Source organism: Gobio gobio (assembly GCF_949357685.1).
Source record: "Gobio gobio genome assembly, chromosome: 15".
In the NCBI taxonomy this organism is placed as follows: domain Eukaryota; kingdom Metazoa; phylum Chordata; class Actinopteri; order Cypriniformes; family Gobionidae; genus Gobio; species Gobio gobio.
Window position 1 is genome coordinate 18,791,357 of NC_137108.1, and position 14,629 is coordinate 18,805,985.

Here is a 14,629-nt window from a genome sequence, read left to right on the forward strand (position 1 = left end):
CCCCAGGAGCCTCTGAAAGAATTTCAGTGGGACCGCTGTCCTGCCTTTGAACGTATTCAAGCAGTTCAACACTGACCGGACGCGCTCTGGAGTGAGGTGCGCTGTCCGGCTGACCGAATCCAGCTCCCTACCGAGATAAGAGATCCTCTGTGCGGGGCAGAGTTTGCTCTTCTCTCGGTTGACCCGAAGTCCCAACGGGCTGAGGTGACTGAGCACCATGTCCCTGTGTTCGCACAACTGCTCCCGAGACTGGGCGAGTATAAGCCAGTCGTCGCGATGGTTGAGTAAGCGAACGCCGCGTTCTCTGAGCGGAACAATGGCTGCCTCGACGACCTTCGTGAAGACGCGAGGTGACAGGGACAGCCCGAAGGGCAAGACTTTGTACTGATATGCCTTCCCCTCGAACGCAAAGCGTAGGAACGGTCTGTGTCGAGGAAGGATAGAGACATGAAAGTACGCGTCCTTCAGGTCGATCGCTGCGAACCAATCTCAGGGACGGATGCATTGGAAAATGCGTTTCTGCGTTAACATTTTGAACGGGAGCTTGTGCAGGGCCCGATTCAGAATGTGCAGGTCCAAGACTGGCCTTAACCCACCCCATTGGGTACAATGAAGTAGGGGCTGTAGAACCCCGACCTCATATCGGCAGGAGGAACCGGCTCGATTGCGCCCTCGCCAGCAGGGCATCGATCTCGGACCGCAAGACATGGGCATCGCTGCTCCGCACGGAGGTGAAGAGGATGCCCCTGTACTTGGGAGGCCGGCGTGCGAATTGAATCGCATAGCCGAGTCTGATGGTACGGATGAGCCAGCGAGACGGCCTGCGGAGACCTAACCAGGTCCCCAGAGACCGAACTAGCGGGACCAACGGCACCACAGACGTACCCGGGGTGAGGCAGCGAGGTGGAGTATTCAAACCCGACTTGGGAGGCCCGGAGGCGGCCCGGAGTGTTGTCTGAATACTCCAGGTGGGGCAGAGAGTGGGTGAGAAGGCCCGGGGGGCGTCCTCGGTGCCCAATCTGCTGCCCCCTGGCGAGGGGTGAGAGGGGAGGAAAGGAGTGGCAAGGCCCGGGGGTGTCGCACACTGCCAACCTGTCCCTCTCGGGGCTCAGGGAGGGAAGAAACTGCTCTGAGAATGTGGGTACCGCTGGACTCCGGGGAGCCAGCGGCAGGACCGAAACCAAAAAAAATATTCTCCCCCCGGTCCTCCTCCGGGGGAGGGAGGGGTGCGGACACCGTCTCCCCGAGCAATTCCTCTCTCGCTGGGCTGCCCGTTTCAGGGTCGCTTGCCCTTGTGCTTGCTAGCAGGCTCGCGGGACCCTGGACAGGTTGGGCGCCTCCCTTGCGCCCGGCCACCTGCTGCCTGGGTGGAGGCGGACGCAGGGTGGCGCCCTCGGCGACAAGCAGATGGAGGTGCTGCGGCCGACGACCGGGTGTAGGCAGCAGCTGGTCGTCGGGGCAGGGTTTTTTTTTTTTTTTTTGCCACCTCCGTCTGCTTCTGGGCCACCAAGAACTGCTGGGCGAAGTTCTCGTTGGCGTCGCCGAAGAGGCCAGCCTGACAGACAGGGGCGTTGAGGAACCGAACTTCGTCGGGCTCACGCATATCTGCCAGGTTTAGCCCCAGCTTCCTGGACCACTGGTGTGGACATCGCCTGACCCAGGGAGCGTGCAGTGACTTTCGTCACCCGGAGAGCGAGGTCCATCACCGCACGCAGTTCCTGCATAACCCCTGGGTCGGGACTACCCTCATGCATGCAGGACAGAGGGCAGTGAGAGAGGGAAAAACTTATACAGGTTATGGCCCTTTTGGTGTTCCATATTTTGACACCAAATAGTTTCATGCTGTTAAATTTTTCCAATGCACATCCGGGCAGCCACCCCGGAAAGCATTGCTGTCAACTCTGAATTTGATTCAGCATGAGCACACACCATTATAGTGGGAAACTCAGCATTATCATTTCCAGCGCATAACAGCCTTCTCTCCGATGCAGCAATTGACATCTGTCCTCCGCCAGAGCGCCAAATGAAACGCTAGATCCTTTTTTTTTAATTTTTTTTTTTTTAAAAGGACCAGCAATCCCATCTGAAGCTACCAGCAGGCATGTGAGACAATGAGCGTGGCCGTCAGACTTGACGGCACACGGTGCGCTGAACAATCTAGCCCCTATGAAAGAGCAAGGTGAACAACGCGCCGATGTGGTCATGTTCTCGTGAGAGAACATGAACCACCCACAAAAAAGTCTCAGCACGCTCGTGATGCGATAGAGGAGTGGGGGCCCGAAGAGATGTACTCTTGATGTACTAAGCCCCACTGTCATCCTCAGGCCACCAACGCTTATTAGCCAAAGTAATCCTTTTCTGGGGCCCCAGAAAAGAAACTAGATCGGGGATTAAGCGAAGGGACTCAACCCCGTTTGAGGTTTCATAGTCTCGACCGTACATCAGAGCGCCGAGTGACGCGCTGGGTTGCTGTGACAACCCCCGCTATCAGCCGGCGCGAGACGGCACATGGCGCACTGAACGCTCAAGCCCTTACGAGAAAGGTGAGACGAACAACGCGCCGACGTGACCATGCTCTCCTGAGAGAGCATGGATCACCCACGAAAGCAATCTCACATGTTTATATGCGAGAGAGATCGTGGCCGTCAAATGAGGACAGGAAACAACATTATCCAGAAACACACGGTTTGAGTGACATCTTGAAAAAGACGCAGGGTCAAACCGTGTTGCTCTTTTAGAAGGAAATGCTCTTTTAGAAGTGCTGAAGCACTCAGGGAGATGGCCGCGGCTCACAGCAGTCCGATTGCAAGCCTGCGTGTGAGCACTCAAAGAACGGAAACGCCCAGCCAACCAACACAGGAACAAGTGTATGTTGCAGCGGCCACTCGCTGACTCGCGCCGTCACACCAGCACCCAGGTAAGAGAGCGATCCTCCTCGAGACTCGTCTAAACACTCTTCGTAGAAACAGCTTGATACAGCAAACCGTTCGGCTCCGAAGTTAAAAAGCAATGATGCAGTATTCCACTTCCGTATTTATACCCGCGCTGCGGGGCGGTGCGTGGAATGTGTGAACCACATGCTAATGTCCATTGGCTCGTTTTAATCACTCGAAGTAGGTCGGTCTCTGGATACAGATCCCAATTCGTCGGTCAGTTCCGACGTATGTCGAACGTGACCGACTGAAAGGGAACTCTGAAGCGACTTTCTGTTTTAATTTTGACTGCCCTAATTATTATATTATTAATATAAATATTTTATGAAATATTATGTTAATAACAGCATTTAGATCTTAACTTGTTCTGAAATGTGACAGTGCACATAAATTTGGTTTTGTATTACTTTTTATTTTCTTAAATGTATATAGCAATGGTTCTCAATCTTTTTGATTCAAAGCCTTTTTTTTAAGTATTTTTAAAATAAATTGCTTTTAACACATATTTTAACTGTAGATGAAGACAAATCTCATTTTATATTCTTGCATTTTAAAAGCTGGTTGTGACACATTTTGTCCTTTTCACTTCACTGATAGCTCAATTTCACATCAGCGGTTATCAGCTCTCACCGCCAGGTGGCGTCAAATATGCTGTGCAGGGTATTTGGAGTCGCAAAACAGGATGAAAAATTTAAGGGGTTATTTTTACTGTGAATTATGATGTTATCCTCCAAACATTCATGTACTACTTCTGACTCTCCTTCTACCTCTCATTCCTCTGTATTTTTCTGTCTCTCTGTAGAGTCCTGCAGCTCCTCCTGTTGCTGATAACCTGACTCCTGAAGAGGTAGAGTGATGAATTTATTACCACTGCAGTTCAGACTGACGGCCACAATTAGCACATCAATTCCAGAGCGATCTGTGAGCTGTCAGTCACTCGTAGTGACATTATGACCCTGATTATGTTGTATTGGGGTGTTCAGATCAAAGCCTGGGAAGAGGAAGAGCTGGATAAGCCGATTGACATTGATCAGATCCGTGTTGACCCCTCACCTTTTCAGCTGGTTGAGAGAACATCTTTGCATAAGGTAATCCGATTGAAATCACATATGAAATACTGTGTATTATGTTGAGGATTTATATCTTTTCAAGTGAATTATGAATTAGTCTTTTATCTGTATATGAATGTCAGTCCTCATTATTTCATGCCCTCTGGGAAATTTTTTTTTCACCCTTTGCGTTTGAAACAGCCTTTGTCCTAGGTGCAGTTTTTCATTTAGCTTTGCAGGTCGGTTTCTTCAAGTGTCTTGGAGACTTTGCCACAGTTCTTCTGGATTTAGTCTGTCTTGTTTTTTTTCTGTTTCCTATGTAATCCCAGACAGACTCAATAATGGTGAGATTAGATCTCAGTGTGGGTATATACACTCACCTAAAGGATTATTAGGAACACCATACTAATACTGTGTTTGACCCCCTTTCGCCTTCAGAACTGCCTTAATTCTACGTGGCATTGATTCAACAAGGTGCTAAAAGCATTCTTTAGAAATATTGGCCCATATTGATAGGATAGCATCTTGCAGTGGATGGAGATTTGTGGGATGCACATCCAGGGCACGAAGCTCCCGTTCCACCACATCCCAAAGATGCTCTATTGGGTTGAGATCTGGTGACTGTGGGGGCCATTTTAGTACAGTGAACTCATTGTCATGTTCAAGAAACCAATTTGAAATTATTCGAGCTTTGTGACATGGTGCATTATCCTGCTGGAAGTAGCCATCAGAGGATGGGTACATGGTGGTCATAAAGGGATGGACATGGTCAGAATCAATGCTCAGGTAGGCCGTGGCATTTAAACGATGCCCAATTGGCACTAAGGGGCCTAAAGTGTGCCAAGAAAACATCCCCCACACCATTACACCACCACCACCAGCCTGCACAGTGGTAACAAGGCATGATGGATCCATGTTCTCATTCTGTTTACGCCAAATTCTGACTATACCATATGAATGTCTCAACAGAAATCGAGACTCATCAGATTAGGCAAAATTTTTCCAGTCTTCAACTGTCCAATTTTGGTGAGCTTGTGCAAATTGTAGCCTCTTTTTCCTATTTGTAATGGAGATGAGTGGTACCTGGTGGGGTCTTCTGCTGTTGTAGCCCATCCGCCTTAAGGTTGTGCATGTTGTGGCTTCACAAATGCTTTGCTGCATACCTCGGTTGTAACGAGTGGTTATTTCAGTCAAAGTTGCTCTTCTATCAGCTTGAATCAGTCGGCCCATTCTCCTCTGACCTCTTGCATCAACAAGGCATTTTCGCCCACAGGACTGCCGCATACTGGATGTTTTTCCCTTTTCACACCATTCTTTGTAAACCCTAGAAATAGTTGTGCGTGAAAATCCCAGTAACTGAGCAGATTGTGAAATACTCAGACTGGCCCGTCTGTCACCAACAACCGTGCCACGCTCAAAATTGCTTAAATCACCTTTCTTTCCCATTCTGACATTCAGTTTGGAGTTCAGGAGATTGTCTTGACCAGGACCACACCCCTAAATGCATTGAAGCAACTGCCATGTGATTGGTTGATTAGATAATTGCATTAATGAGAAATTGAACAGGTGTTCCTAATAATCCTTTAGGTGAGTGTATATTTTATGGTTTTACGTATCAGAACATAATGCAAATCTGGTCGTTAGCAGGTCTTTAAATTAGGTAAATACATATATTTTAGGGCTGTGAATAAATTAACATTTTTAATTGTGATTAATCGCACCCTTTTGTGAGATTAATCGCATACTTATGAAATTAAGCATACAAATCATTAACAAATTATTTCACAAATCATAATAGTAAAGTTAAGAACTCAGTGAAGGATTACCTGGCTAAAACTCTACTGTGAAAGTTTTCACAAATCAGAATAGTGATGCTAGGGACGCAAGAAAAGGTTAACTGACCAAAACTGCACTGTGAAAGATTTCACAAGTCAGAAAAGTGAAGTTAATGACTCAGGAAAGGGTTAACTGACAAAAAATGTATTGTGAAATATTTCACAAATCACAGCCTAGCATGAACCGACTAGATGACCATTTTTAAACTTATAAGCTGATTTATCTAATGGCTTGGACTGCCATTGGCACAACCTGTTTATCATTATAACACAAGAAAAAGAGGACAGAGCAGTTAGAAACACTGAAATGCGATAAATGCATTTTTTTTTACAAATCAGGTTCAATCTAAAACAAGCGATTCTGCATTAACACAGTTTATTGGCAATAGACATTAAACATGAAGAACGGCTAATTTTCACATTTCTGACTAGCGGACTTACCAAGGGGTTAATGGACAAGTGCTTTGCTGTGAAAAAATTCACAGGTCAAGATGACCCTAGTTTCAGTTTTCTAAGGGTCCGACTTTTGTAGCTATATGTATTCACTATGAGTCACTATGAAAAAAACCCACTGAGAGGACCATGTCACCTGAATTCACAAATCATCAAGAATGACATGCAATATATATATATAGCCAAGTGAAATCTGAATATCAAACCGTAAACTGTCTTTACTCCAGTTGTTTCTCTTTCATAGGTTCATTCAACGCTGCGTAGTGATGATACAATGGGAACGGCCTTGGGGCGGTGCTGATTGTCTCAACCCGTATAGAATCACGGCAAATCATTGGCTGATGGTGCGGGCGCCTTCACAGCAGTGCCACGCCACTCACTCTTATACCATCTGCTCCTCAGATTTTTCTTCTTCAGATTTTTGCCTACACTGAGCTTGTTGACGTGCTAACTCGTGCTACTGAGAAACGTAACATTAAGTGGCCTCACGAGCCTCTCGATTCTCAGTCCTCCAAACTTGACGAGCATTTTCTGAGTGTCCAATCCACTTTGCGCCCCATTAGAAGAAAGCTGACATTTTTCAGCGACCTTCACTGCGAGATTTCAAGGCCCTGGAAGCAGACTTTCTCCGCTTGTCTTACTAATGCGGCGGTTGCTGACTTACCTGGTTGGTTCTGTGGAGCAGGGCAATACATGCATTCCAGCGGTTGAGGACACACTGGCCACTCACCTTTCGCCTTCTTCCACTCCTTCCTGGAAATCGGCCCTTTTCTTGCTTCTAAGCCCTGTAGGATCATTTCCGCCCTCGTAGAAATATCCTACATGGCGCCTGGTCAGGTGGGTATACCACTTTATACCATGGCCATTCTTCAGGCCTACCGAGAAGATGTCCTTAAGGAAATGGACGAGGGTGGGGGCGTTTCACCTGAAGCAGTCAAGGAGCTCCGCAGAGCTACCGACTTGGCACTGCGTGCAAATAAGCCCCTATCTACCAATCAGGTTTGTTTGGAGAAGCAGTCACCTCAGTGGTCGACAAATTCCAAACTACTAAGATGCAATCTGCTGGCCTCAAGCAATTTATGCCTTGGAGGGCTCAGGAACCTCCTACTCTGCGCCCAGGACCACTTCGCACACAGGAAAGAGGCCTCTAGAAGGAGTGATGAGGACGAGACATCCCCCACCTTGCAGGAGTTGACCTTCAGATTCCCTGGGGCGTTCCTGATCTATGGGTCAGGAAACGGAGAGCTACCCTCATCTCATAAGGGAGGGACAGACTATTGAAGTGTATCTGTTCCACCTTGAGATGCTCTCCAGATCAAAATCTATTATACCCCCCGCCATGCGTGCTTGGGGATACAGAGTCAACATCTTCCAGTATTGAAGGATGAAGACGCATCTGGCTTTCTCCCCATGTCGAATGCTCCAGCCTCTAAGCTAGACCCCGGAATGAGAGAGACCTCCTCAGTGGCCCTTATGGTCCATTCTTCGTAGTCAGAGGACGTCACAGGCCCTCCTCCAGCTGCTTTATCTCTGTGCCCACTGCCTCTTGCTGGCAGCCACAGAAGCAGTCTGGTGGCGGGGCTCCTGCAAGAGCCTGTTCCCGCGCAACTCTTGTTTTTACCACCTGGCAGCATGAAGACTTCTGCCAGGCGTGTCACACCGGGTTCTCCACATGATCTAATTTGGATACACTCTCTAGTTCCGCCGCAATCCTCCTTGCTTCAATGGCGTTCACCCCACTGTAACGAACAGCGCCCTAGAAGTTTCTGTTCTGCTGCAGGAAGTGATGTCCCTCCTCCTGAAGGGAGCGATAGAGGAGGTTCCTCCTTCGGACTTGAACCACGGCTTTTTCAGCCTCTACTTTCTCGTCCCAAAGAAGGACGGGGGTCTGTGCCCCATATTGGACCTGCGTCGCCTGAATTTTTCCCTCTACAAATGAAAGTTCAAGATGCTGACATTAAAAACTATCCTGGTGCAGATTCGAACAGGGGACAGGAGGAGTTTGGGGGAAAGGCATACCAGTATCGGGTCCTTCCATTTGGTCTAGCTTTGGCTCAGCGGATGTTCTCTAAGTACATGGATGCAGCTATGGCCCCCTTGAAACTCCAGGGCATTTGTGTACTAAATTACCTAGACTGCGTAATTCTGGCTCAATCCAGAGAGTTGGTGTGTCGTCACAGGGACGTCCTTCTCCACCACCTCCGATCTCTTGGTCTCAAGCTTAATTTGCTTTGCCCTGTTCAGGCTTTAAACGTCTATGTGGACGGCTCTGGCCAGTGGCGGAAGTCGCCTCAGTTGTTTTTAAGCTTTGGGGCCAGCTGCAGAGGGCTCGCCACATCTAAGCACAGGATCTCGCTTGGTGAGAGACGCAATCTCTTTGGCTTAGAGACACCTCTGGGCGTTAAAGTTCACTCTACTAGGAGTATCGTGTCTTCCCAGACTCTATTTAGAGGAGTTCTTTTGGAGGATATTTGTGTGGTGGCAGGTTGGTCCTCTGGTCCAGGTTGGTCTAGCGCTTAGCTTGGCGTTTGTAGTATATTGTTTCCATTGCGTCATCGCTACGTAGCAGCGAGTGAACCTATGAAAGAGTACATCTTGGATTACTTGCGTAACCCATGTTCTCTGAATAGGGAACGAGACGCTGCATTCACAGCCAAGTTCCTCTCACTGGCGAAGGGGCTTCTTCGGTAGAAAATCTGAGGAGCAGATGACGCGTTCACTGTATAAGAGTGATTGACGGGGCGCTGCTGGGGAGGCGCCCGCGCCATCAGCCAATGAATTGGTGTGATTCTATATGGGTTCAGACAATCAGCACTGCCCCAAGGGTGTTCCTATTGCATCATCGCAGTGTCTCGTTCCCTATTCAGAGAACATTTTCTTTACATTAGCGCTGTTTTGGACTGATTTTTTGAGTGCATTCACTTACTGGATCACTGGACTTTGAAAACTTTCCCAGAGTTTAGCCAACATGACATCATGACTTTGCGTAAACGTACACGCCACTTTCTAAAGCCAAATGGCGTGTTATCTGTATGCATTTTGAGCTATCCGTGTGTATGTCTACGCCGTGTCATTCCACGTGTATGTGTACGCCGAAACGAACCACAATCTCAGCATGAATGTCCACGCCGTGTGATTCCGCGTATATGTCTACGCCGTGTGATTCCGCGTGTATGTCAACGCTGTGTGATTCCGCGTGTATGTCTACGCTGTGTGATTCCGCGTGAATGTAAATGTATAAACATACTAAATGATGTTTTTTTGAAAATGTTTCTTGTGATGGGTAGGTTTAGGGGCAGGGGCAGTGTGTGTGTGTGTGTATGTGTGTGTGTGATGGGTAGGTTTAGGGGTAGGGGCAGTGTAGGGGGATAGAATGAAACGGCGTTGATAAACACGCTAAAAAGCGATAATGCGTCTTGATAGTACGCCGAATTGGCGTGTCATACATACGCTATTTCATGAGTTCAGTCTGCTTTAGCGGCTTAAAATGATCTGATCGCAATCTGCATTATATAAATTCCGTTAATGACGTAAATTTGCATACTTCATTCATTTTTGTAAAGTGTTAAGAATTCTGAATTAATCACATACATTTAATGTTTGCTTGTTTGTTTCAGACTCACACCCTATTCTCTCTGCTGGGTCTCAGTCATGCATATGTAACCAGTATTGGTAAACTGGTTGGGGTGGTCGCACTAAAAGAGGTACAGATGATTTACCGCCTGTGTCTATGTTTATATTTACATTCGTTCTGTCGAATGCTGGTGTGTCTGAGTAAATAATTCTGCTCCTCTCTCTTTTTCACACCCAGCTCCAGAAAGCAATCGAGGGTTCGACTCGTAGCGGAGTGAGACTGCGTCCCCCTCTGGCCAGTTTCAGAGACGCGAGGCGCAAGGCCAAAAAGCCTTCTCATTCCCCTTCCGTCCAGTCCTCTCCCACACGGGACAGAGAGCTGTGGAGCGAGGACGTGAAAAGAGAGACTAAAGAGGAGTCAGTTAGTAGTTGTATCCAGACAGCCGAGAAAGAGTGTGATATCCCCACCGGCAACAGCAGCAGAAGTATCGTCAGCACCTCTCAGGAGCAATTGCCTTCCCCTACTTCTTCCCCACTCCCTCTCTCCTCTCTTCATTCTGCGCCTGAAGGAGGGGCAGATGCTGATAGAGAGAGTGATGAGGAGCCTTTATAGGTCTATTGGTTTGTAATTTACTGTAATTCAGCCCTCCAGGGGGAGGCAAACCCTATTATGGTGCTGCCTTTGAGCCTAGCACGGGCCGCAGCGGTGCACGAGAGCTGCACCATCAGACTTTTTGGTTGATTCTCTACTTTCTCCGGACAGGACTCTTATGCTCACTCTTTCTAGATGTTTTTATTCAGTTTAGTTTAGTTTTTTTTTGGTCTCTTACATTTGTACATATGGACAGTCGGTCTGACACATCTCACTGAATGTCTTCCTCCCTTATTGCCAATCCATCTCAGTGTTTGTCTGCTGTACTTCATATTATGTCGCTGTAAAAATGAAAGATTTGTTACCTTGAGCTATTTATACCTGATCTGACCCTTAAAAACTACTTGTCTTGGTGTAACCCAATGTATTCAGGTTCATTCAGTCATAATAAATATTTTGAATTGCTCATTTAAATGTTGCCACATAAAGCACATTTTAGGTTTCATTTTTTATACCGTAAATGTGAAATTTGAAGGAATATTCAAGGTTCAATACAGCGCATAGTTAACTATGACTAAACTGTCAGAATCATGAAATTATTCAAATTAAAACTAATATAAAAATAAAAGCCAATTCAAAATGTTAATAAATGCTATAATAGTATATACATAATACTAAAATAACAATTTTGTATTAATGTTGATTACCACAAAAAAAAAGAATCTCAAATTTTCTTAAAAAAATAAAAATCAATGATACAGTGAGGTACTTACAATGGAAGTGAATGGCACAAATGTTTCAAATATAATAATATAAAAACATGTTGTCCTTACTAAAACATGTTAACGCATAGTTTTTACATCATATGGCTTATTATAATATTACCATTAATGTATTGCCCCCACTCACTTCCATTGTATGTGCCTCACTGTAACCGTGATTTTTTCTCTTTTTAAAAAAAAGAAAAAGTGAAATTAATTTGTGGGTAATCAACATTATGCCACAAATAGTGCCTGGAATATTCCTTTAAGCACTAGTCATTCATTATGAAACGGTTTTGTTTACTGCATAATTTAAGCTGCAAAGTCATTATCATTGAATCTTTGTTTGATTATTCTGTTGAATATCAGATGAATTTTTATTCTATAATTAAGTCTATAATTGTGTTTTAACGGTCTCAATAGCATGCAGACTTTTTTGCCACGTCTTAAAAATACACAAAGTGCGCAATTATGCTTTGTTTGCTTCATTTATTTGTTTCTTCATTATTTTTTCGGGAAAATTAAAGAAATAGCAATATTCTTGAAGGTCAGGGAGGTGTTTTGTTCGTGCAGGAAGAAGAGATGGGTTAGAGAGTTCGATGGAGGAAGAGCACATTGGAAGAACCATCTTATAACCTTCAGTAAAGCATGCATAGATATACGTGTCACAGAGCACTTCTTATTTCACACCTCTTACAGCTCAGTCAGTCCCACATGAATGGATTTGTGTCTGTATTGCTTGCTGAACATGTTGAATCCATGTATTTCACTGTTCTCATAAACAAATTTTATCATGACTGTTTCTTATCCAAAGTATACATTGTTCTGAATATGATTCTTCCACCAAGAGGAGACAACACGGGGTTTGAGTAATAGACAGATAACATACGAAGGGAAAGAGAGAGGAGAGAAAGACAAGTACACAAGTTCACAGAACGGAGAGAGGTAGAATAAAGGACCAGTTACAGCATCATGCCAACAGACAGTTTTGTAGTGAAAGATGGCAGTAGAATCTTACAAAAAAAATCCATTTGAAATCAGTTAGTCTGTAAACACAAATGATAAACAACTACATCCAACTAAGCACATTTGGCTTTTTGTTATTTATTCATTCGTATACCTTATCTTACATAAAAAGCAATAAAAGACATGACATCACTCCTTTGGTTGCAGTAGTATTACCTGGCTTTGTGTGATTGGCATGTCGTTTCAATGGGTTGATTATATGGTTGAAATCTTTGAGGCATATTTCAGATGGTGAAAATATGGTAGTGGGATTACAGGCACAGAATCATGGATGAGGAACGTAAAGGTCGTTTAATATCCCTCAGGTGACATAGTATGCTTATGTGTGACTTAAAAAGAAATAATGTACAGTCAGAGCATTGGGGTCTTGTTATTTGTTTTGCAATGATGAGCAAACTGAATTTTAATTTGATTCCGAAATTATTTTACAATCTTTAAAATATACAACCGGACTAGCAACAAGATGAACACTGCAACCGCTTTACAGTAAAACTGAAGTCGTCTGAGGTAATTTTCAATACAATCGATAACTGAATTGTAAGATGGCACCAGCTGAGTTTGTATGAAATGAGAAAAATTGTCTGTGATGCGCTAAAGATACACTAAAGTGACGGTTTTAGCTATACAACACTACGGAAGCTTGAAAATATATTTATAATTTACAATTCTCCCATGCTTTCTTGCAATTCCAATTTTTATCTCACAATTTCGAATAATTTTCTAATAGCTACAATGATGCCAAATCTACGGAATCTTGTTTTCAGCAATTTTTAAAAAGTTAATTGCAGCTTTCCGAGTTTTTATCTCACAATTTTTTAGCAAAAATGCAAGACAGACACAAAATTGTGAGATGTAAACAGCATTCTGGGGAAAAAAATTATGAGACGCAGTTATGAGTTTATATTGGAATTGCGAGATATAAACTCGCAATTGTGAGGTGGAAAAAGTTCCAAAAGAACAGCTTCCAGGAAAGAACAAGTGGTGCTAGCCTACTTGCTTGTGAGATAGCAAGTATAAGCCAAGAAATTTTCAAGTCATGACTTAATGCTGCGTTCCAGACAACTCGGAATTTGGATTTTTCCCACCTCATTCTTGGAAATAACGTCGGGAACGCCATTCAAAGTCGGAAATTCGACCTGTGAACGACCTGGGCAGCCTACACATCGATCAACCGCAACCTCAGCGAGACGCGTTATTTGACGTCACTTCCAATTAGCATAAACGTAAAAACAAACTTTCGTATTAGACATTAAGTTTATGTAATAATAGGATACCTTCGTTTTTGCTTTACGTCATCTGTTTTCAAAGCGATTATGTTAATTTTATTCTGTTTTAGCCATAATTGACACAAAAACTCGATATGCTCTCGTTGTGTCATGGAGACATCATGTGGTCAACATGTGAACGTGACGTCTGTTGCTTAAAGTGGGACATTTCTGATAGGCCAATTGGGCTACTTTAACACTGTTGCTGCGGGCAGTTTTTTATGTCGGCATATTTTACCCCCGAATGCGATTTTTACCGGGGAACCCCCCCCTGAAACGCGATTGGGCTGTTTTGAGTAGCAATTGGGCGGGTTTTGTTGTGAAAACCTGGCAACTCTGTCTGATACTACGAGAACGCGTGAATGATCGAGGACTTGAATGATTGAGTTTCTCGCTAAAAAGGTGAGTAGATTGACTATTTTCCGGCTATTCATTTTATACTTTAGAGATGCAAAACGTCCACGTTTGCACATCATTGTCAAACTCGAATGTAGGAAACGTAGGCCTATTGTTATTTAATTGAATAAAATGTTAATCAGCTGTAGGCTATTTAAATGATTCAAAACTAAACGTTTCCATCGCTCACAGTGGTATGCTAGCATATGGGTCCGAATTCAGGATGAATCTTTTATTTTTGTGACTTGTGAAGCAAATTTTCAAATAAAACCAGAGGAAGATGGATGACCACATGTATGACATTCTCACCAAACCAGTGTGATACCATTACAACAAAAGGTATTAATCTCAAAATAACAAATAGATATCATACAGGCTTCAAAGTTGAATCCCTCTCCTATAATTTTTAAATAAATAAATGGGCACATATTATTTCACGTGAGCAACTTTCGGAGTTCTGTATGCTTCATGTAATAAAAATTCTGCAGTTTTGCTGCAGTTTTATGGTTGGACTGCGACATGTAACGACTCGGTGATGTTATATAATAAAAACTTATATTAAAACATTAACCTTATGACATACAATGAGATGTTTATATACTGTACACAAAAATTGGTCAGATCTTCCTCTGGAGCCCAGCAGTGAAATAATATGTACCCCAACATATACAGGAGGGAGTGCACACAATTCAGTAGAAAAATAAACATTGTCCCAACATTGCATAAATAATCAATCATAAATAAAT

The 14,629-nt window shown here is 44.3% G+C and overlaps 1 protein-coding gene across 1 annotated transcript in view; it reads left to right on the plus strand.

The window, feature by feature from the left end:
- Positions 1-12,002, plus strand: part of clcn1b (chloride channel, voltage-sensitive 1b) — a 62,515-nt gene extending 50,513 nt beyond the window's left edge. The window contains exons 20-23 of the mRNA XM_079837479.1: positions 3,736-3,780; positions 3,917-4,021; positions 9,888-9,974; positions 10,082-12,002. Of these exons, the coding sequence (XP_079693605.1) occupies positions 3,736-3,780; positions 3,917-4,021; positions 9,888-9,974; positions 10,082-10,456 (612 nt within the window). The 3' untranslated portion in view covers positions 10,457-12,002. The remainder of the gene's footprint in view (positions 1-3,735; positions 3,781-3,916; positions 4,022-9,887; positions 9,975-10,081) is intronic.
- Positions 12,003-14,629: the final 2,627 nt, after the last annotated feature.